Source organism: Micromys minutus, assembly GCF_963924665.1.
Source record: "Micromys minutus genome assembly, chromosome: 24".
Lineage (NCBI taxonomy): Eukaryota > Metazoa > Chordata > Mammalia > Rodentia > Muridae > Micromys > Micromys minutus.
In genome coordinates, this window is record NC_137959.1 from 15,548,479 (window position 1) to 15,572,436 (window position 23,958).

The 23,958-nt window shown below is 39.9% G+C and overlaps 1 protein-coding gene across 6 annotated transcripts in view; it reads left to right on the forward strand.

Moving 5' to 3' along the window:
- Positions 1-23,958, forward strand: part of CHD9 (chromodomain helicase DNA binding protein 9) — a gene marked incomplete at its 5' end in the record, with an annotated part of 116,909 nt that overhangs the window by 78,748 nt on the left and 14,203 nt on the right. For 3 of the 6 annotated variants that reach the window (XM_080937054.1, XM_080937050.1, XM_080937055.1), the window contains 12 exons: positions 4,620-4,723; positions 5,683-5,800; positions 6,476-6,533; positions 8,267-8,309; positions 9,385-9,604; positions 13,010-13,212; positions 15,602-16,504; positions 17,159-17,319; positions 18,319-18,591; positions 19,409-19,577; positions 22,052-22,191; positions 22,751-22,945. In XM_080937054.1, the coding sequence (XP_080793180.1) occupies positions 4,620-4,723; positions 5,683-5,800; positions 6,476-6,533; positions 8,267-8,309; positions 9,385-9,604; positions 13,010-13,212; positions 15,602-16,504; positions 17,159-17,319; positions 18,319-18,591; positions 19,409-19,577; positions 22,052-22,191; positions 22,751-22,945 (2,587 nt within the window). The remainder of the gene's footprint in view (positions 1-4,619; positions 4,724-5,682; positions 5,801-6,475; positions 6,534-8,266; positions 8,310-9,384; positions 9,605-13,009; positions 13,213-15,601; positions 16,505-17,158; positions 17,320-18,318; positions 18,592-19,408; positions 19,578-22,051; positions 22,192-22,750; positions 22,946-23,958) is intronic. The other 3 variants (XM_080937052.1, XM_080937051.1, XM_080937053.1) reach the window with 3 other exon arrangements.

Sequence of the window (23,958 nt, forward strand, 5' to 3'; positions counted from 1 at the left end):
CTGTGCTCACTCTTTGCTTGTTTTCCTCTAATACGGGCAGCCACCTGAGACCCCAGCAGCACCCTGGGCTCCCAGGCTCTCGTCCTGTGTCTATGGTACAGTCACATATGTGTCATCCCTGTCAGTGTGACTTTTGATCACTGCTCAGCTTCCAACCCACTGAAAGCTTGGCAACTTGTCATTAGAACTCTCTGCGCTCATCATGGCGTCTTCACACCACTCAGTCACTAGACATTACCTTTACATCCCCTCCCTTTTTCCTTATTATTTAATTTTATCCCCTCAGATACCAACTAAATTCCTCAACCCCCCTTGCTTGCCTATCTCAGTGTTTCGTATACCTATATGTTGTAACTTCAGGTTGGGTGAAACTGTTATCTAAGTACTTCCTATCTAAGCACCTGAACATGGCTAGGACAAAAACCCATAATAGGAAATGGATTTATTTCAAATCCATGAATATTCTGAATCAAATGAAATGAACAGACTATCTGATGACCTTGACTAAGGAGCTCCTTTTCCTCCTTACCTGTTCCTCAGCTCGTTCTTCCACCTCACCAGCAATGTCTAAAAATGACCCTGTGACATATTTCACAGAAGAAAATGACTAATCAAGAGCAGCCTGCACGCATGCCCTCCGGCCGCCTCCTCAGGCTACAGTAGACATGCCTCTCCTTCGCCAGTTCGCCTCGGAGCCCTTCTCTCCTGTTCACTCAGGAGCCTTGCTCACTTCCTTACTGCCCTTTCTCACTCCCTGTCCCCCCTGCCTCAAGTGTAGTGAGTTCACACTATGCACTTATCTTTAAAAGGAGAAGAATCTCCATAATACCTCTCTCCGTTTTAGTGCTCACCTTCCCAACAGACTCCTGGATTTTCTGTTCCTACCTCTTTGCGCTCTTTTATCAGCCCATTCTAACTAACCTTTCCTCTCCATGGCTAAACAAAAATGTCTTCCTTTTTCTTTTTCTTTCCTCACATCTTAAATTACTGTCTTTCATGGGCACCCAGGCCACTTCCTGTACCCCAGTTCTTTCCTCCCGTTCCCATGTGTAAGAACTCCCCAACAGACTGGCCAAATCTTGCTTGTTGCTCTGCAGTGACTCCTGAGTCTTCTTCCTCCATCATGAAGGAGAACTAACTCCTCAGCTCTATGACAAATGGGCCAACACAGGCACCTTCCCTTCCAGGTTCTAGTACCTAAAGTAGCCCTACACACTCCTGATTCCCTTCACTCTGTCCCTTACTCTAGGTCTAGCCATTCTATTGTTTCTGTTCATCCAACAGGTCAAGCTCACACTGTGTTGTTCTGGTCCAAATATGCTTTATCCAGATCTCCCAAAGAACTGTCCATGCAAGTGGCTCAAGTTTGCTCAGCAGTTACGTACACAGTCTGTTCTTCCAGAAGACCCAAGGTTAGACTCTCGCACCTGCATAGCAGCTCACACACTCTGTGACTCCAGCTCCAGACACTTTCTTCTGGCCACCAACAGCACACAGGTGGATGCACAGACAAACCTGCAGGCAAACCACCCATACACGTAGAACTAAAATTACAAAAAGATTTTCATTTATGTTATTCAAAGTTGAGCAAAACTCAAGTAGGCCTTCCTACCCACACCACCTAAAGTAGCCTTCAGTCATTCAATGTCTTCCATATTTTAATAATTCTTAATTCCTTTGCTATTCAGATTTTTTTTTCATTGTAATTTAAGTGCTGTCTTATTGATCATTGTATTCTCATACATTATCATCTGTGGCTGCAACCATCTGTAGAGCCCTTGCCTAACACATGAGGACCTAGGTTCAATCCTGAGCATTCTCCTCCCCAAGTGGAATGGAGAATCTTAAACTATCAAGTACTCAATAAATGCTTGCTGACTAATTGCCTATTTTCCTTTGGCTACAACTGACCTACTGACCTACTTTTGGTTTCCTAGTCAATGTTCTGTTGATTATTCCTCCTCCTCTTCTTCTTTTTTTTAAAATAAATCTACGTCTCTTGATTTTATCAAATTTATATCTCCCCTACTTTAAACACAAATTCGTACACAAAATGCATCACTTTTGAGCACAGTGTCTCTTCCATCACATCAACACTCCCTTTGATGTTATAAACCAACTTCTTTATGTCAGGAACGTGAAGCCACTGGCCATGTTACTTGCTTAGCCAGGAAGCAGAAAGTGGTGAGCACCTGTTTCTTCAACTGAGTTTCTTCTCTACAAATTAGGGTCCAGCCATAGGAAATGGTGCTACTCAGAGTGAGTAGCTTTTCCCCTCTGTTAACCTAATCAAAATAACCCCACAGGCTTCTCTCTGGGTCATTCTAGGGTTCACTTGACATTAGAGATTAACTATCAAACATCACTTACCACTTAGCTTTCATTGTTTGGGGTTGTCATCTTGGTGGTTTAACTTTTCATTTCTATCCTAATATTTTCAGATCTCTGTCTCACGTCTGTCCCACTTGCTGTGATAGATTACTATGATTAGAACATTTTCTTTCTCTCCTTTTTCGGCTTGGCCCCTCCTTTTTCTTAGTTCTACGAAAAGCCTGTCTTTCTGTCTCTCCTGGTCTGTGTTGGGCCACAAACTCATCATACCATTGACCATAAATTCCTGCAGGTGCCTCTTTACAAAGGCAAGGGCATCAGTTTAAATTCATTGCAGTTATTGGTACTAATGTATTTTGAATGGAAGCTTTAACTTAGGAAGTTTTTAAAGTCCTTATGCAGGAAGTATCACATCATTTTCAAAGGCAGAAATCAATCACTTGGCTTAAGCAGAATGAACAAAAGTTTCTTGTCTACCTGATCACCATAGTGAATTCTAATCAGCCTGACCTCAATAACATAACACAGCCTTACACACCAGGAAAACTTTGACTATTTCCAGGTTACATCTTGTTTTACATGTACTTTATGCTCATTGTAACTAGTAAGATCTTAATGCACACTATCAAACCTTAAAAAAAAAAGCCAAGTACTGACAAAAATGTATACTTTTCGTATACTTTTATGCAAAAAAATGCTTAAAATCTGTACATTTATCTTTGTTTTTTAAAATAAAGTTGTTCAATTAAAAAAAAAAAAAATAACACAGCCTTCAAAAACCAAGCAAGACACAATAAAGAACCAGCAAAAACCAACAACAGATGTGAGTCTGTCTAGTATCCCTTTTGCTAACAGTTTATAAACACCTCATGCTCCTGTGGCACTCAGTAAAAATATATATATATTTACTGATAAATGCTTTCACTAGCTTGTCATCACAATGAGCCGGACTTAAAGCGCCATCTGGTGGTAGATAAGGAACACTATTTGATTCCATTTCTCCTTTGAGTTAGAAACGCCATCATAAATATTTCCTTTAGTCAAATTCCTTTCTCTCTTTCTTAACTTTTGAAAAATATCAGAAAAATCCCTATTTCTCTACTCAGCCAAAACACTTTGAATTTTGGTTTGTTTCATTGCAAAGATACAATGAAGTATCTGCTTAAAGTGCTGACAGATTGTAGAGGCCGCGTCCCCCATGTTCTCATGGGCTAAACCCTTCCGAGGACAACTGTGAACCACAGAACTGAGCTGCCCATTATCCTTTATCTGCTTGGAAGACTTTCTTTTTGTCCATGCTTTCTCTCTCACTGCTATTGCTGACTACGTGAAGGGTTCTTTGTCTCCAGGAGCACGTTTGTCAGCTTGTTTTATATAACAGCCATATTAAAGAACTCATGGCATAGAACTTACTTATTACCGGAAAACTTAGCATTTAAGATATGAATGGCCTTGGTAATTAATTTAGGAAATGACAGTGACAAGACAGAGATGGTATTACTTTGTATTAGATTAGTTCTCTGAATCCTTAAAAATCGATAGTTTTATGAAATCAAATAGTAAATTCTTAGTCTATGTTGTTTTCTGCAGCATATGCCATTTAGTTCCTACCTTTTGACTACTGGATATCAGGAAACATATACTCGGACAAGGACACACACACACACACACACACACACACACACACTTGCTAGTCATCAAACATTAGCGATGTATTTTTTAGCCTATACATGTTTTAAATCACCAACAAAGAAATGAACAGGCCTACAGGTGACGTCAGCTATGTCATTTGAGAACTTTCCGGGAGAATGGTATTATGGGCTGGGAGGAGTAAACCTGAGTTATCACCAGTCAAACAGCCAACCTGACAAAGCATTATGGGATTTTATCAGAGTTTGTAATAATCTGACACTGTCATTTTATATCATAATAGTAGTTATATTAATACTAAAGTAGTACTTTGTATGGTTTAATTAAATTATGGATTAAACCCCCAAGTTTTAAAGTGTGATCTTAATAAAACTGACCTGGAATGAGCCATAACATTGTTTTGCACAAAGTTCTTCCTTTGGCCTTTCAGAACCTAGTTTTCTCACTTGAAGACATTTTTTTTAAACAAAGCTATTTACTGCCATAGCACTCCCTTATGAGAAGCAGACAGTAATCCTTGTTGAGATGTATTTGCTTTGCTGACCATAATGTTAGTTTATTCTATGGGATCTTTTTGCTGTTATGCCTTTTGTCTGCTTTATACACATTTATAAAACTCATAATGTTTTGCTTTTAAGTGACATTGATGTTTGGGTACCAGAGCCAGACCATTCCGAGGTTCCTGCTACGTGGTGGGACTTTGATGCTGATAAGTCTCTGCTTATTGGTGTTTTTAAGCATGGTAAGTGGGGAATGGGGGTTATTTTCTGTGGATAATGGAATTCCACAGTTTTTTAGTATATTAGTCTTCACTTACAGTTTTACTCCAGTCACACACACACACACACACACACACACACACACACACACATCCATCATTAAGACCATAGATTGTTAAACTAAGTTTGTCATTCACTTCAAGCCCTCACGAGAAAGTGGTGTGTGTCACGTGCCTTCTGAGCTGTCAGCACTATACAGTTTTCTCTCTTAGAAGAGTTGCATGAATTATGTGTGTGATCAGTTTGTTCTGGCTTTCTCTGTTGTTGTTAAGATGCACTTATTACTATTTTATACATTTGAATGCTTTTTCTCCAATTATGTTTGCACTCTACATGCATGCCCATTACACTCAGGTGCCAGAGGATGGCACCAGATTTCCTGGAACCTGAGTTAAGGATGGCTGTGAGCTACTCTGTGGGTGGTGGGACCCAAACCTAGGTATTCAGCAAGAATAACAGTGCTCTTAATTGTTGGATCATCTCTCCAGCTTTGTTTTCATTGTTGTTGCTGTGGTATTTTTTTTAAGATTTGATTTTTAATGATGTGTGTGCACATGTATCCAATGCCCATGTCATCCAAAAGAGATGTTAGATCACCTGGAGCTGGAATTAAAGGCTGTTGTTAGCAGCCTAACATAGGTCCTGGGAACTGAACTTGGGTCTTCCAGAAGAGCAAGGACACTCTTAACCACTGGGCCCTCCCTTTATTTACTTTTTTTGTGTAACATATACATTAAAATTTTTATGTTATTTTTTGATGGTGTAATATTTTGTGACTATTTCAAGACAGCATACTTAGCATGTATTACTTAAACATAATGTTTCTTTAATCCCAGAATATCATTACTCTACATATAAGGAATCCTCACATTTCACAACCTCTTTCTGTTCTCTCTATCTTTGTAATTGGTGGTGCTTCCAGGTTATGAAAAATATAACACCATCCGAGCAGACCCAGCACTGTGCTTCTTGGAAAGAGTGGGCAAACCTGATGACAAGGCTGTTGCTGCTGAGCAGAGAGCCAATGACTACATGGATGGGTATGTGTGCATCCGACTGCAGTCCATGTGCTTAGTCAGTCCTATCTTTGCTCTTCAGATTTGTTTACTGTTTGTTTGTTTTATGTGATTCACCTGCATGTATGTATGTATAAGATTTGCATGCCTGGTACTCTCAAAAGTCAGCCAAAGGGCTTTGGATCCCCTGACACTAGAGTTATAGAGAGTCGAGAACCAGTTCTGTGGGTATCATGAGTCAAACCTGGGTTTGCTACAAGAGCAGCAAGTGCTCTGATCCACTAAACCAACTTTCCAACTCAAGCTCTCTCTCTCTCTCTCTCTCTCTCTCTCTCTCTCTCTCTCTCTCTCTCTCTCTCTCTCTCTCTCTCTCTCTCTGTGTGTGTGTGTGTGTGTGTGTGTATGTGTGTGTGTGTGTGTGTGTGTGTGTGATAGGTCACCTTCAGAGGTTATTTTCAGGACTTGCCTACCTCGGTGTTTTGGAGAAAGGTCTCTTATCAGAGCCTCACTGAGTAGGCAAAGCTGGTAAGTGAGCAAGCCCAGAAGTCCTCCCATCTGTGCCTTCCCACCACTGGGATCATAAGTGTGCACCAAAATGTGTCTTTTTCTGTGGTGCTAGGGATCAATCAATTTGACCCCTAAGCAAGTCACGAAATCATCAGTTTATTATAATAATTAGAAAATTTATTATTCTAACAGGGATGTGGAAGACCCTGAATACAAGCCTGCCCCAGCCATCTTTAAAGATGATATAGAGGTATGTTTTGAATCACATTTTTAAAAACTAAGTATTAGGTATTCTTTATAAGTAAGTGATCGATTTAAGTTGACACACATCACAAGTAATCATTTAAGAATGCCCAAAATCCACTTCTAGCCAGGACTAAGGCTGGCTTGGACATATAATACAGTTTGCCTGTATTTCATACTTCTTAGCACTAAGAAGTATAGCATCTTGGGACAAAACTTGAAAACTGAGTAAAAGCAGATACTAGGGTTGACACAAAAACATGGAAATTATAGCTCCATGAAAAGGACTGCAATAAAGGAAAGCATCTAGTGGGATCCTAAGACACCACTGTAATTTAAAGAAAGTTAGTGTAGATAGTTACTAGTTACAATAGTGAGATTTCAGGAATGAGAGCTCAGCTTAGAAAGAGTGCTCAGCATGGCAGATGCTCACTGCCTACTCTAAAGACAAAACCTCAGTGGTGGTAAAAGAACAAACTTGAAGGAAGTATTCCTGTGGCTTTCATATATACACCATGGCTGGTGTGCACACATGCATGCATACACTAGTAAGTACAAATAATACATAAATAAATGTAAAAAATAATTAAGGGAGAGGTACTCTACCATTCCCTGTAATAAGAGTCCCCAAGTAGGGCTCTCACACTGGTACAGTCTAAACTCCAGACTTAATGGGAGGACGTGGCTGTTGCTCAGTAGATGCTCACAGGAGTGCCTTCCTGGAAATCTTGCTGCAATAGCTAGAAGTGTGCTCTACAGTTGCCAAGGACACTTTTCCCAAGGAAAGTCTTGTAGGGATTCTTCGAGAAAGCACTCAAGGTAGAAGATAAGAGCCGTTTATGCAGCAGATGCTGGGCTCTGGACGAGGCCATGCTGGGAGCTGAGCAGTAGAGGACTCCCCAGCAGTAGGAAGGAAAAGTTTTCCCTTTTCTTCTTAGGCATCTGTAGTTTCTTCTCCTGACAAACCTTAACATCATACTGACTGTCAAGGGAACAATAAAAGTTGAGAAACAGGATGGCATGATTGTACCTGCCATCTGCCTAGCAGACATTCCGCTGTTTTCAGAAGGGGCACTATTGGAACGAGATGTCAGTTGAAAAGACATGAATCTTCAGTACTAGTAAAATGAAGTCCACATCCGGATACAACTGTAGATACTCCAAAGGCAACCAGACAAACCAGGCTCCCCTGCAGCAGTGGGTCACCATGCTTCCACAACAGTAAGAAAGTGGTTCTTGGAATAAAAACAGAAGTCTACGTGTCAGGCAGTGCAGGGGTGTCCACCGAAGTGTCCTGTCCTCAGGTAAAGGCTGACTCCACACATAGCTCAAGCTACAGAAGAGATGCACCGTTTGGCACATAGGAATGAGTATCTCTGAGGCGATGCCCAGAGTGTGAAAAGCAGCTCAACAGTAAAACATAAAGCAGCTCAGGGCTAAAAAGGATCATAGGAGGGGAAACTGGCTTTCTTATATAGAAAGAACTACTGACTGATTTAAACTATCGGAGGCCACAGGGAGAAATGGTAATTGTGAGAACTCAGCCAAGAAGTTGTGTTTTAGTTTTTTGCTAAGTGGACTGGTACAAAACCTTAGTTTAGTATGTTCCTGGGTTTATTCATGGGTCAGGTTTTTAAAAAGCTGTTGAAAGAGAGGTCTCTAATAAAGAAGTTTTGCTCTTTTTTTTTTTTTTTAACTTTTTCTCAGTTACTTTGTGACAAATGTCTGTCTCTTTTAAAGGATGATGCTTCCTCCCCTGGAGATCTGGTCATAGCAGATGGAGGTAGGCTGCAATTCTTCACTTAGCAGCGCTGAGAACTCACATCCTCATGAACTGGGAGATCAACAAGTCACATTCTTGTATCTAATTCGCACGAGTGCTATTGGACTGTGCTTGTCATAGAAACTGTACTGGAGATGTAACCCTCTGCTAGGGTTCACAGAGCCTTGACTCTGAGCTTTAACTATGGCTTGGATAAATCATTAAATATTAGTGCAATTATAATGCACTTAATCTCTTATTATTTCCATATGCACATCAGGAGCAGCCTTACGATTCAGTCCTTACAAAGCTAGCTGAGCGAGTTCACTGAGATAGATGCACTGAGTATCTGATCTTCCCAAGTGCCAGCGTTTCAGCACATCCTGTCTCTGCCAGTTGCATACACTGCTGCTGAAAACAGACCCAGAGCTTCATGCTTGCTGGGCGAGCACTCTCACAACTGAGCTACATCCCTAGTCTTCCCTGTGGATTTTTAAAATATATATTTAAGTACACAAGTTTCTACCTAATGGCCTTAAAACTGCTTTGATTACAAATTAATATAATTTCAATAAATACTTTTATGTTTCCTGGGGTTACAGTATGAACTATCCTATTGATTTCTGTTTGGCTTTTAATTCATTTATGCCATTGAATAGTTGCAATGCAGCATAATATATTAGACCTGGAATTCCAAGAGTTTTATTTTCTGTGCAAAAAAAATTCCATTCAAATAGGTAACATCCTGACCCCACTTCTGTCGTTCCTCTTACTCTGAGTAACTCTTCTATCACAGTGCTTCTCAAAGCTGTTCTTTACTTTTGAGACAAGCCCTCACTCACTATGTAACCCTGGTGGTCCTGGAACTCACAATATAGACCACTATATGAACTCAGAGATCTGACTGTGTCTGTGGCCGAGTGCTGGGGTTAAAGGTGTGTGTCACCATGCCCAGCAGCTTTGTTTTTTTAATGGTTTACTTTCTATAATCAAATTGAAAGAAAATAACAAATATAAAGTTTTATCTCTTGTGAGTGTCTTACAGTATCTGCTTTGGTTTCATCACTGTTAATAACACCAGTTTCCTTAAACACAGAGGGTCAGTTGATGGAAGGAGATAAAGTGTATTGGCCTACCCCGTCAGCTTTGACCACACGACTGAGACGTCTCATCACTGCGTATCAGCGAACTAATAAAAACAGACACATCCAACAAACACAGCCAGCCTACTCAGTGCCTGCCAGTGTCATGCAGCCTCTTTACGAAGAAGCCGCTCTGAACCCTAAAATGGCAGCCAAGATCGAGAGACAGCAGAGGTAAGACCACAGCAGTTTTAATATACAGTATCTGCGGGTGTGTGTTCATTTGGAAGATTACGAAGTTGTTGGATTTTTGTCCTAATTGGCCAAAACAAAAGACTCACATACATATATGTATATATTCATTCACTTATAGAAGCAGAATTAGAAAAATACTAGCAAAGATTATTGCCTTATGTTTACAATTCATATTTCATCAGTGTTGTTATTTCTACTAACATTGAAATATTTAAGAAATAAAGGCACAGATAAAATTTTTTTATACAATTCTAAATTATCAGTAGATCCAAAACCTAAATTATGATAAATATAGCCTTGTCGATCTTACTTTACGTTAAAACATTTATAAAATTTAAGAAGGAATAGAAAGCAAAGGGTGCTTCACTACTCTACAAGGGGGAATTGTTGTTGAAGGGAAAGTGAGAGACATTAAGACAGGGAAGCCAGGCACTGTGGCAGCCAAGGCAGGCAGAGTGTGAGCTTGAGGCCAGCCTGGTCTAAGGGAGTTACAGGAGAGCCAGGACTGTGTAGAGAGACCCTGTCTTAAAACAAAACAAGACAGAAGTTTCTCAACCACAAAAGTTCCAACTTCTTTCCTTAAAATATCTTCCCAAGATGTATTCATGTATGTTTACCTGTGTGCATGCTTTACCTACCTGTGTGTGTGTGTGATGCCTCAGGAGGTCAGAAGGGGAGGCACTTTACACACTGAGGTACTGAGAGCTGTTTCAATATAAGTGCATGGGAATTCTAAAATTTACAGAATTACTCCTAGTCAGTAGATACTAAGGTGATTCCTTTTTCACTCTGGTATATAGCACCTAAAGGGGTTTTTTAAGTTGTTTTAATATTTGCACAGTCAAAGGTATCCTACAAACTAAACAAAGACTAAAGTGTAAGACTTCTCTTTGTACTATGTGTGTTACGCTCTGTCGGTTGCCAAGCTATATAATAAACTGTTGATTGAGTTAGGTATAGAGGCTGCCGATTTCTTAAAGTCGGTTCTTATCAGTTATAAAATGTCATTCTGCCACCTTCTTGTGACCAAAATTATCACAGAACCAGCCTAGTCTAGACTAAGGGAGGAGGAGCAGATTACATCTCCACTGGTAATGAGTTGTCATCGCTGTTATTGTCCTCTGTGCCACCCCTTAGACTGTTAGATGTGAAATCATTTTCCTAAAATAGTAGTTTTTTTTTTTTTATAACATTTGATTGCTCATTGTCTTGCATAGGTAAAAAATGTTATGTCCTGAAGTCTAAGTTCAAAGATTCTTACAATTAGGTTTGGGTTTTTTAAAGATTTAGGTTTTTTTTTTTTTTTTTTTTTTTTTTTTTTTAAGATTTTCTTTCTATTACTAGAAGGTAGATGCCTTAAGAAGCAAGGGGTGTTGGATTCCCTTGAAGCTAGAATAAGGGTACTTGTGAGCCTCCTAATATGAGTGCAGGGAGTCGGAGTTGCTGTTAACCACTGAGCCATCTTTCTAGCCCTATTATTATTTTTATGTGTATTGCATGAACGTCAGTGCACCATGTGACGCAGACCCCCTGAAATTGGAACGGAAGCTGCGTTCTCTAAGAAAGCAGTCAGTGATCTGGCCGAGCCCCCTTCTGTAACACTTTATTTCACATTCGTAGCTTTACTACACCTTCCTCCAGCCAGAAATGCCCTACTAAGTTCTACTAAGTTTCAGTCCCCAGTTTATCTTTGTCTTTGTTACCTGAGAAACACTTCGAGTTGTCTGGTCCATAACACAGCCCATGTGGCCTGTTCAACTAGATATTAGTAAGTATTAGATAACATCATATTCTCCTTTTTCTGTGCTCATATAACATTTACTTAACTAAATTAAGCCATTACCACAATAGTTCACAAGATACTGTGATGTCACGTTTTCTGTATCTTGGTCTCAGTTGCAATTTTTGTGATGAAAATCACTGTCGTTTTTTTGTTTATTTCTGTTCTGAATAATCTTTTAATGGGTCCTTCATCTCCCAGTGTACTCTTTGCACCCAAGTCTACAATCCATGATTCAATTAGTTTCTTGGGCTATACTTTACATCATAGCTACATGCCTCCCTTAATGTGTTTAAGTGCATATATGTATGTGACCATGAGTGTGTCTGGGGCCCACAGATGTCAGAAGGCAACATTGGATCCCCTGGAACTAAAACTTAAATGGTTGTGAGCTGCCGTGTGGTGCTGAGAACGGAACCCAGGTCCTCTCAAGAGCAACATGTGCTCTAACCATTGAGTCATCTCTCCAGCTCCCACATTCAACTTCTCACATAGGTTCTGAGAATTGAATATTATGATCATTGACACATGACTATAATAAAATTAGCCTTTAACATTTTTCAAAAGCCTTTGCCATTTTTTCTTTAACACAAAAGGTGAGTGAGTTAAGCAAGGACACTAGTGTGCAGATGGAGGCTGTAGTGTGAAAATGTGTGACTGTGATGAAAACGACACTGTGTCAGAAGCACACCTCCGAAAAGGAGCTACATTAGCTGGGCCTTAGAGCTTCCTAACAATGCCCAGCTTTGCTCTGCTCTCAATAGAAGCCATAGCTCCGTCAACCTGGAATATTATCAGACCTGTGAGGTGCAGAATCAGTCCTGTTTTACTCACCCCACGCCTCTCCCTCCACCCACATCGTAACCTTGTCCCGTCTTACTCTCCAGCATGCCACCGCTCACCCGTGACACACTCGTGGGCTGGGTTTTGGTGATGGTGTTGTTTGTTTTTTACATTATTTTATTTGTGTGTGTGTGTGTGTGTGTGTGTGTGTGTGTGTGTGTGTATGTGTATGTGTGTGTGTGTATGTGTATGTGTGTGTGTATGTGTGTGTGTGTGTATGTGTATGTGTGTGTGTGTGTGTATGTGTATGTGTGTGTGTGTGTGTGTGTGCAGGCATCAGAGAACAGCTTGCAAGGGTCTCTTTGTTTTGCACCATCTGTATCCTCGAGCAGACTTGCTGGCACACACCGCTCATCTTGCTGGCACACTGATGGTTTTCTTGATCACTCAAGTCCGTCTTCTCTGCCCTCCTAAAATTCTTTCTATAACATATACAATGATAAACAGCATTTCATACTGCAAATGTGTCTAAAAACACTATCATTTTACTTAAGGCCAGGGGCATAAAATTTTGTATTCCATGCACTTTTTTCATTTAGTAAATATGCAGAAGCCAGTTGGCAATGACTGAAGGAATAGACAGAATATATCAATTAAGTTATGGATGGATAAGTCAACTAGAATTTTTAAGTTATTTTCAAGGCTAAAATCTTTAATCCTGTAAGGCATTAAGAACTATATGCATTTTAAATCTGTTATAGTCATTATTTTCACCATTTTATTGATGTGTGTGTTTTTAATCTCAATCTTATCCGATATAGATGGACCAGGAGAGAAGAGGCTGACTTTTATAGAGTTGTGTCTACATTTGGAGTAGTTTTTGACCCAGACAGAGGGCAGTTTGATTGGACAAAGTTCAGAGCTCTGGCTAGGCTACACAAGAAAACTGATAGCAGTCTGGAGAAGTATTTGTGTGCATTCATGTCCATGTGTCGGAGGGTTTGTCGTCTTCCTTCCAAAGAAGGTATGTATAAGGTTTCCCCTGTATAAGTCAAAGAAACAAACTATTAAATTTAAGAAATTGTGAGTTTTTAGAACTGTAAATAAGTTCTGTTGATAGACGCCTGTTCCCTGGACCTATTGCCGCAGTAAGATAAAGAGAGAAGATGCCCACCAAAGTTTAAGAAAACAACTTGTTTAGTTCTAGTATTATGTAGGTAAGAGGCAGGTAGAACTCTGAGTTCAAGACCAGTTTTGTCTACATAATAAGTTTTAGACCAGTCGGGATATGTATAGAAGCCCTGACAAAAACCAAAAAGAAAATAAATTATGCTGTTTCAAGAAAACACTACTTCTTTATAACTATCTATGCCTCTGGCTCTTACAGAGAGGGGGAATGGGCAAAACATCCCATCCCTAGCTAAGGAGCTTTGGACAACTAAGTTTGCTCTAAGGATGTAGTCCCCAGAAGGTCTACTGTACTCCAGTGGCTGGCCACACATCCAAGAGCATAAGGGCAGTGCAAACTGTACTTGATGGGTTTTAGATGAAAACAGGACACAAAACTGGATGGATACAAAAGCAAGGGTAGAGCTGGGCTTGCGTTTGCTTTTATTTCCTCACAGACTTATTGCCAGTTTGCCAAATAATGTAGCAAATCTCTTGATTATCCAGGAAATTCAGGGTAGTTTCAGTCAAATACACACACACACACACACACACACACACACACACACACACACACACACATTTCTGGGGGAGGAGTTGATGCTTGTTCTGGGACAAGGTCTTGCCATGTAGCCTGGCTGGCCTTGTCCTCACTTGTAATTCAGCTTGCCTTGGGTCACAGTCCTCCCATTGTGTGATGACAGGTATCGCTCCCAAACTTGGCTTCTCTGATGTATGTTTGTGTTCTAGGACCCCCAGGTGGTACTTGAATATTCTCACTGTTCCTCATCATAAAGGACCTAAATATCATAAGTCATTTTGCCATATTTCCTTCTGTTCCAATTTGAGTCTTCATAGGATCAGACAATGTGTCTTTTTTTTTGAAACAAGTTCTTGACTGGCAAGCCATGCCAGCCTCTGTCTCACAGAGATGCACCTACCTCTGCCTCCGCAGTGCTGGGATTAGAGCTGTGTGCCACCATGTCCACTTTGTTGCAGGTTTTGTATACGGTGTTAATAATGTTGTAAGGTTTGTGCTGTCAGGCTGTGCTCATATGAATCGCTAAGCCGTACTTTATGATTGTATTTTTCTACTTTGTTTTTCCACGTAATTAACTAATAACTTGGAATCTCACAAATCCTATTTTTGCTCAAACTTGCAAAACTATATTTGTGGGCTGGGAAGATGAGTCAGTGGTTGAGAGCGCTGGCTGTTCCTTCGGAGGACTCAGGTTTGATTTCCAGCGCCCACATGGCAGCCAACAGTCATCAGTAACTCTAGTCTCAGGAAATCCATCACCCTGTTCTGGCCCCAGGCGGCAAGGGCACACATTGCTGCACTCACGTGCGTGCAGGCAAAAAAGTCTAGAAGCATAGAATAAGAGAATCAAAAAATTAATCCTGTTTTTAGTGCCTTCTATACAATCAATTTTGTGGGCAATAGATTCTCTGTGAAATTCCATTGTAAGGAAGAAATCTTCCTCATTTGGAGTCATTTATAGGTTGTAACCCATAAACTGTAAACCCAACACTTTATTTTTGCTCAAACTTTATACATGTTTTTATTATGAGTTCTGCAGGTTGGTTCTTGCATTAGTGTGATAACACATTATCTTTGTAAGTGATTTCCAAGAGCCAGTAACCAGATCCAAAAGGTAGGACCACATCAAAACAAATATACCATGATCTAATGCTGAAGCTGAACTCCTTTCCTGAATAACTTGTGTGATGTTTGGCTTATAGACCATGTTTCCCTCAAAATTTTTGTTGTTTCCAGGCATGATGGCACATACGGGTTGGCAGAGGCAGGTGGATCTCTTTAAGTTCGAGGCCAGCTTAGTCTACACAGTCCCAGGATAGCCAGGGATATAGACAGAGACCCTGCCTCCAAAAACCAAAACAAACAAAATGTCTTTGTAACCTAACTTACCTTATACACTATGAGATATGCCAGATTCCACTTGTTTATTGGGTATCACTGAATCGTTCTAGATGTATTTATAAGTAATCTTGGAGAAGTTCTTAAAAATAAATCTTTATATGGCAACAAACTTATGAAATAATCATGTTACTCATTTTAAAATAGATATTTTATGTTTTATGATTTTAGTAATTTTAAAAACAATTTTTACATTTACAGTTCTAGAAATTATAATGACACCGTATAGAGGCTTTTAAAGTTACCTTGTGTTAAATCTACCAAAAGCATTTTTGAGATTAATATTTTGGTCCTTGTTTCAATATAGAATTGGTCGATCCAAATATTTTTATTCAACCAATCACAGAAGAACGCGCTTCTAGGACTTTATATCGCATTGAGCTTCTAAGAAAAGTACGGGAGCAGGCCCTTCGCCACCCACAGCTGTTTGAACGCTTGAAGCTTTGCCATCCAAACCCAGACTTACCTATCTGGTGGGAATGTGGCTCTCATGATAGGGATTTGCTTATTGGTGCTGCCAAACATGGAGTAAGCCGGACTGACTATCACATTCTGCGTGATCCTGAACTCTCGTTTATGGCAGCTCAGAGGAACTACAGTCAGAGTAAGGCAGCTCCTTCAAGGACTTCTACCCCACTTTTACAGCAATACCAAGTAGCACTTTCTGCTTCTCCTCTTACCTCTTTGCCTAGACTGCTAGGTGCTAAAGGTACTCTTCTAGAGGATATGAAAGTTAAGGGTGGAAGCCTTACAGAAGAGCCCCAGTCCTCTGAAGAAGAGTCTATGTCTTCTATGGGAACAAGGACACGAGTTAAGTCTGAGCCTGTAAGTCCAAAGAACGGTGTTTTATCGCAGGCTACTGGAGACCAGAAATCTGGTGGGAGAAGTGAAACAGACAGGCGCATGGTTGCAGCCAGAACAGAACCCCTAACTCCAAATCCAGCTTCTAAGAAACAGAGAGTCCACAAAAGAGGATCAGAATCCAGTTCTGATTCTGACTCTGATTCTGAGCGTTCATCGTGTTCTTCCAGATCCTCCTCCTCCTCTTCCTCCTCTTCTTGTTCACACTCTCGATCAGGCTCTAGTTCTTCTTCATCCTCATCTTGTTCTTCGGCATCCTCTTCCTCCTCCTCATCTTCTTCCTCCTCATCATCATCTTCTTCATCATCATCCGAAGAAAGTGACAGTGAAGAAGAGGTCCAAAAGCGAGGTACATGCACACATTTGTTTTCTTTATGACAGCTTTTCAAATGAAAATGTATAGAACTTGATTTAAATTACTGAAGCATGCTTAAAGTCAAAAGTTTAAATTCTATGCTTATAAATTGTCTTAGAAAAAGATGACTGAGTTAGTTATCTGGCATGACTTACACAATCCCTGTTCTGTAGATGAGTTGAACGGGGGCGTTTGAAGTTTGACGTAACAGCTTGCCTTCTTTATTGCCTTAAATTTACTGCTTTCTCCAGAACACGTTTATTATGAACAAAGAAAGGATGTTTATAGCAACCACCAGGAACCTTAGATTAAATAGACAAACAAGAGTATTGTGTGCCATACTTGCTGCCTACAGTCCGTAGAAGGACGTACAGTAAGAACTGTTTCTCTCAGCAGAGTAGTGCAACAACGGTTCAGGTAAAAGCTCCTTCGGGGACCGCTGTGGCCTAAAGAGCCTCATCCTCCCCTGGAGCTGGAGTCCATTGTTACAGCGCTCAGGTCTGACTTCCAGGGCTACCATATGTCCACATCTAAGTGGTATCTTATTTGGAGAACTGTGGGGAATTTAAGAAATTATATAGGATTTTAAGAGTATGCATAAATTGTTTCATGTGGGTTTTAAAGGGTGACTGTAACTGTTGTCATTAGAAGGTACGCCTCATGTGAAAGCCTATGACGAGGAAAGTGTCGCATCACTGAGCACTACCCAGGACGAAACCCAGGACAGTTTCCAGGCAAACAATGGAACACCAGAGTCTGCTTACCTGTTACAAGGTGGATATATGCTGGCAGCCTCATATTGGCCAAAGGTAAAAGAAGAGGTTATTGCTAAGACAGGTCTTCTTTTTATTATTGCTTTAATGGTAGGTTTTGTTTTTTTTTTTTTTTTTTTTTTTTTGTCTTTTGGGTTTTGTTTTGTTTTGTTTTGTTTTTTAAGACCAGGCCTTACTGTATGGCTCTGATAGTCAGACTGGCCTCATACTCAGACATCTGCCTGCCTCTCTGTTTCTCTGTCTCTCTACCTCTCTGCCTCTGGAGCTCTGGGATTAAAGGTGTGCAGCACCACATCTAGCCTAATGGTAGATAGTCTTACATGAAAAAAAAGTCACAATAAATTTATGATGACATTTTGGTATTTGCATCAAAAGTATAAATTATTACTCTTTATTAAATGAGTTGTACCTACATGTGTATGCTTCTCAGTATAATTTTAGAATGTTTGCAGTGAAGGACATTGAATGCCTTTTGTAGTTGTGACCTACCAAAAAGTTCATTTTAGACAGGTGCATTCAGTAGAACAAGCTACATCTATGATCCCCATATGTGACTAGACTAATATGGGGTGCCATGGAAATGAGGTGGAGAAGTTAGAAATGGGGGAACCTGTTCACTTTTGGCATTCCTAAGTATTACCTTTGTACCCTGCATCTGTAGATGCAGCTCCTCTAATAGAGTGCTGTGCTAACATGCACTGAGCCTCAGATTTGACTGGCTATTGCGGTCCACATTTATATTACATTTCTATTATTCAAGCAATTGGGAGGATCCTTGGGCTATTTAGTGAGTTCAAGGACAGCCTAAGACTTCATTGAAGGATCAAAATATTAAAATAATAAAGATATCTTTGTGGTACAATGCTTTTGAACTTCACCAAAGGGAATTTGCACTTAAATACTGTACAGAATTGCAATACACAAGCATACTACACACACTGTTAGACCTGACTTAAACCATCAAAGCTCTTAGATTATTTGGTCTCCAAAGGCCTAATTGCTAAAAGAAAACCTTGATGTTACCTGCTTTTCTAGGACCGGGTAATGATCAACCGCTTGGACAGTATTTGTCAAACAGTTCTGAAAGGGAAGTGGCCGTCAGCTAGAAGACATTATGATGCTAGCACAGTGGCGTCTTTCTATACCACAAAACTGCTGGACAGTCCCGGAGCGGCTACAGAATACAGCGAGCCCAATGTCCCCACACCCCCAGCTGTGGCTGTCAAAGAAGAGCATGAACAGTCAACACAGATGTCAAAGGTGAAGAAGCATGTACGAGAAAAGGAGTTTACAGTGAAAATCAAAGACGTATGTGCATTTTTATTGCCCTAGGGCCTGGTTGCGATTGCGATGTGCAGCATGCTTTTCTGCAGTGGCTGCCTGCTCTCACTCTTCCTTCCTTCCTTCTTTCCTTCCTTCACATACTTGTCTCAGGGCATTACATTGCTTCCTTCCTATATTTAGGTTGTTCAAATTGAGTATCCCATTAAGGGACTCATCACTAACTAGGCTTCTCTCCTGAGTATAGTTCTGAACAAGGTGTTTCCTGAACAATGTGCCTATTTCTGTTCTAGAGCCTTTTCAATATTTATATGGTATATCAATGTACTTTCCCTCTCAAGCATTTAATGTGCCCCATTATTAGAAATGTTTATTTTAATATGATCTTTGAAGTTTAATTATTTGCTATTTAATATATGGCTGAAATTTAATGTGGAGGACACACATATAATGCTGGCCCTTTAAAGGCTGAGGAAGAAGCAGGGAGAACGTGAGGAAAACTCGACACACAGGAAGTGCATTTTCATATAGGAAAAATTCATACCAGCATATATGTGTATGTGTGGGTGATGTCTCTAAAATTGTCATAAATAATGTATCTAGAGATGCCTGTCTGCCCCTAAAAGTGTTATTTATGTACTTCGCACATGAAAAGCTTTGGTTTGTATTCCTAGACATGATTGAGCACCTTTCCTATTGATTTGTGAACAGGAGAACCTCAGGAGTATCAGGGGTTTTGCCTTCACTCTTTCTAAGTAAACTATTTTTCTTGATATCCTATAGTAAGGTTTTGGTAACATTTTCTGTCTTGATAATGGTTTTGAATTTTTTTCTTTTTTAATAGGAAGCTGGTTTGAAGTTGACATTTCAAAAGCAGGGGCTTGCCCAGAAAAGACCATTTGATGGAGAAGATGGTGGCCTTGGCCAGCAGCAGTATCTCACTCGGCTTCGGGAGCTCCAGAGCACATCAGACACTAACCTTGTTAACGCCCCCAAATCTATGCCAGTGTCAGGTAAATGTGCAAATAGTAACTTGGTATTATCAAGATATTCCTTGCCATTTCCAAATTCTCTTTTTATACATAGTTGAAATAAAAAAGTATTTTCTCTTTAGTGTTGGGGACCTCTTTAATGCCTACAAAGTAGTCAGCAAAACATTAAATATTATTGTTTCTGGGGATGTGTATATATGGTTTGTATCTCTCTCTCTGTCTGTCTCTCTGTCTGTCTGTTTGTCTCTTTCTTTGTATGTGTCTGTGTGCCTACCTGCCTGTCTGTGTCTCTAATGTCTCTCTCTCTCTCTCTCTCTCTCTCTCTCTCTCTCACTCTCTCTCTCTCTCTCTCTCTGTGTGTGTGTGTGTGTGTGTGTGTGTGTGCGTGCGCGCGAGTGCGCATGTGCATGTGCATGCATGTTCTGGAGCCCACTCAGGATTTCATGTATGCTTAGCCAGTCACTTTACCGCTTAACTGTACCACCAGCCCAGTTGAACTTTAGTATGATATTTTGAGTTATAACAGTTTGGTTTAAGAACTTTCAGTATTTGAATGGAGATACCATCTTGTCAAGTAGCTTTCAACAGATAAAAGGTAGAGTAGCATTTTGGTGCTTCAAACAGTAATTTAAGTCACATGATAGTGATTATTGGTAGAAGAATTGAAAGGGTGCGGGCACACTTTTAAGATGATCCAAGCAGACATGACACAGGAGTTATTTCTGACTAGTCTCTTCAGTTCCCACAGACCCTTTCAAGACAAGGCCTCTCTCACTTCAGATCACCCTTCTTATGCCAGGCAGTCTGTTTCAGAAAAATATCTTCTAATTCAGAAGTGCATTTTCCCTGATCTGTTTTGTTTCTTCTCTCAGTGATTGAAGTTCTACCTCTAAAGCACTGTAGACTTAGCTTTGCTCCTCCTGTGTCTGCACGGTAAACCATAGCATTTTTTAAAAACAATTACCATATTAATATATTTTCCCTTGAGTCTCTATTTCTTCTAATCTTTCTGGCCACTTGAATCAACACGTTTGCTGAATGCGTCATTTATGCCACGTGTTGCATGCCCTTTGATCATCAAAGAATGTTTACATGGGCTGGAAAGGTGGTTCAGTGGGTAAGAGAGTTGTTCTCACAAAGGATGTGGCTCACAACCATCTGTAATTCCACTTCTAGGAATATCCCAATACCCCCTTCTAACCTCCATGGGCACCAGATATGGAAATGGAGTAAACACAAAGACACACACAGACACACACACAACACACACACACACACACACACAGAGGCAAAGAAACATACCCATACAAAGAAAATGAATAACTCCAAAATGTTTTAAATGCATTCAACACTGTTTGGTCTTCTCTGGCCGCCTTCTACCTGTGTTCTTAAAGTGTGAAGAACTGAGAATGATGCTTAGGATCAGTTGAATCTCAAGAGAGTTCATCGCGATGTACTTACCCCCAAAACACTAATTTCCAACCAGAGAAAATGAATAGGTTGAATTTTCTTCATACCTTCCTTGTTTTACAAGGCTGAGGACTCTACTTTAGTGGGGGCCATGTCTGGTTGTCACATGATACTTGAAAGCATTTCAAAACCATCACTGTGTGTGAGCACAGTTCATGAGAACAGTATGTGAGACTCCTACAGTTCGGGGACCGATCATTGCTTTCAGTTGCTGCTATTTCTAATTTTTAAATTATCAATTAGCTTATTTTTGTTGGCATTGTGGGTTCACTAACTATTCCATTCAGTGTGATTTTCTAGTTACTAGCCCTGCAGTTAAAGGGCTGAGGATATAGCTTGGTGGATAAAGCATTTGCCATTTAAGCCTGAAGATCATCCTCAGGATGCCCGGTACTTAATAAAGTCTGCAATCCCAGCGCTTGTTAGCTAGCAACAGGGGATCCTTGGGGCAAGCTGGCTAGCTAGACTAGTCAGAACAGTGAGGTCTGGATTCAATGAGAGGCCCTACCTCGTAAATACAGTGGAGATCAATTGAGGAAGACACCCAATGGCAGATAGTCTCTGACCTCCAAACACACATGCACATGTGTGTGTATAGCTCCACACTTGTGCACCCATATCAACCACACACATGCTTATATGTTAACATTAACATTTCTGAACCTTCTCACTGTGTGTAAGATGAAGTGGGAGGAGCAAGAAGTGATGTTTTTGTGATGAATTAACTAAAAAAGCATGCCAAGTGGCCAGCAAGGAGTTTAGTACATGTCAGGTAAGGTGACTCACACCTCGAATGCCAGAATACAGTGGGAGAAAGCAGGAGGATGGGGCAGGAGGTCAGAGGGGGCCACTGAGTGAGAGCTAGATTCCCAATCTCCAAGCTTTTCAATTGGGAGATGAGCATGTTTTTAGTCCAAGAACGGCTTAGTTTTGTGTATAAAAGAACTAATTTAAAATACAATTAGAAAAGTTGTAATGTTTGATTTAAGTTTCCAGTCACTGTTTTGCATTTTTAATTTAATTAGGTACCTCCATTCAGTCAACCCTTGGAGCCAACGGAGCGATACTAGACAGCCAGCCTATAGTGAAGAAAAGGCGGGGAAGGAGAAGGAATGTGGAAGGTGCTGATGTCCTCTTTCTGAACAGAAATAAGCCACCTAATCATGTAAGTAAACCTATTTTAAAATTACTTAACCTTAAGCCTGAAATTAATCCTAATAAGGATACTTATTGTTTTATATTTTAATAAGATAAATAATAAGGAAATTAGTATTCCATACTCTTAAATTAGATCTTAATATTTGACACTGACAAAGAGTCATAAAAATTTTAACTTTAAATGGCTTGGCAGAATTTTATACAATGCTTTCTTCTTCAAAAGAGAGAGAGAGAGAGAGAGAGAGAGAGAGAGAGAGAGAGAGAGAGAGAGAGAGAGGAAAGAAAGAAAGAAAGAAAGAGAGAGAAAGAAAGAGGAAGGAAGAAAGTGACAGTTGAATCTGGACATGGGGGAGCACTTGTGTGACCCAGTGTGCAGTCACTGCCAGCTTCGGGCCATCCTGGTGTACCAGGGTTCCAGGGTGGTCAGGAATGCACAGCAAAGTCTGGAATGGGGAAAGCTGGCAACAAAGTACTCTTTTAAACTAAAATCCGAATAATAAAGTGTAGAGATACAAATTGTATGTGGTGTTTTTCAGCAGTTTACTTTAGACATAACCACCTCACAGATTTCCACAGGAATAAGTCCAGCACTGTCCTATCCTCAGCCTCAAAGAATCCCCGACACAGAAAGTCCCGTTCCAGTTATTAATCTCAAAGATGGGACACGGCTCGCAGGAGATGATGCACCGAAGAGAAAGGACCTGGACAGATGGCTTAAGGAGCACCCCGGTTACGTGGAGGACTTGGGAGCTTTCATTCCAGTAAGCAGACCTCAAAGTCTCAGTGGTTTTCTTCTTCTGAGTCATTATACATATACTAAATATCTGTTCTGCCTAAGATTTAGAAAAAGTATCAAAAAGAAATAATTACCATCTTTCCTAAAATATAATTCTGTGATACTTTCTTTTCTACATATAATAAATATTTAATTATAAAACTCACCCCAGGCTGGATACGGTAGCAAACACCTGGAATCCTAGTACTCAAAAAGATTTTTCATGTTCAAAGCTGTTTTTTGTTTAAAAATTAAACTTAAAAAAAAAAACACCCTTCTGATGTACTTTATTATACCCAATAAAGGTTGCAGTGATATAAAACTTCCAACTCTACTTCTGCAGAAGTTTATTTTAAAATGATAGTAAATACAAAGTAATTTAAGTATTAAAATGTGTTATACTTACATTAGACTTCATACTTAACATCCTTTATCTCAAGTAACATAACGATTTATGATAGTATTATTAGAATTACTCTATAAAGCAATTAAAATGCTGAAAATTTAAGTAAATGATTCAAGGCCATATAACAGGTATCTTTAAGCTATAAGTGTACAATATTTTTCTTTGTCCAGAGTTACGTTAAGCAAAGATCTGAGTCACTATGTTTAACTTGTGTTGTCTTATTCTCTGGTTTGCTGTCTATGTACTTTTATACGTAACTAACAGTCTAGGCAGAGTAAAACAGATGAAGAAAGTAAAGACTTTGAATAGTATTGAGACTATGTCTCAGCCATAGAAATCTGTTGCTTGTATTTTTACAGTAATTATCAGACAGTAGCGTACTAAATTTAATGTACCACGTATGTAAATGTAAATTTTCTGTGTACTTTTTAAAGCAAGAGTAGAGGCCTACCCCCTACAGTGAGGTAGCTGAGCTACCATTGCTCCCTCTAGTATGAAATCCAAATGGATTACCTCAGGGAAGCTGTGCTCCACCACATGGGCCTCTAAGGACTAGGTCTTTTTCATTGTTATTGTTTGTTTTTTTTTTTATA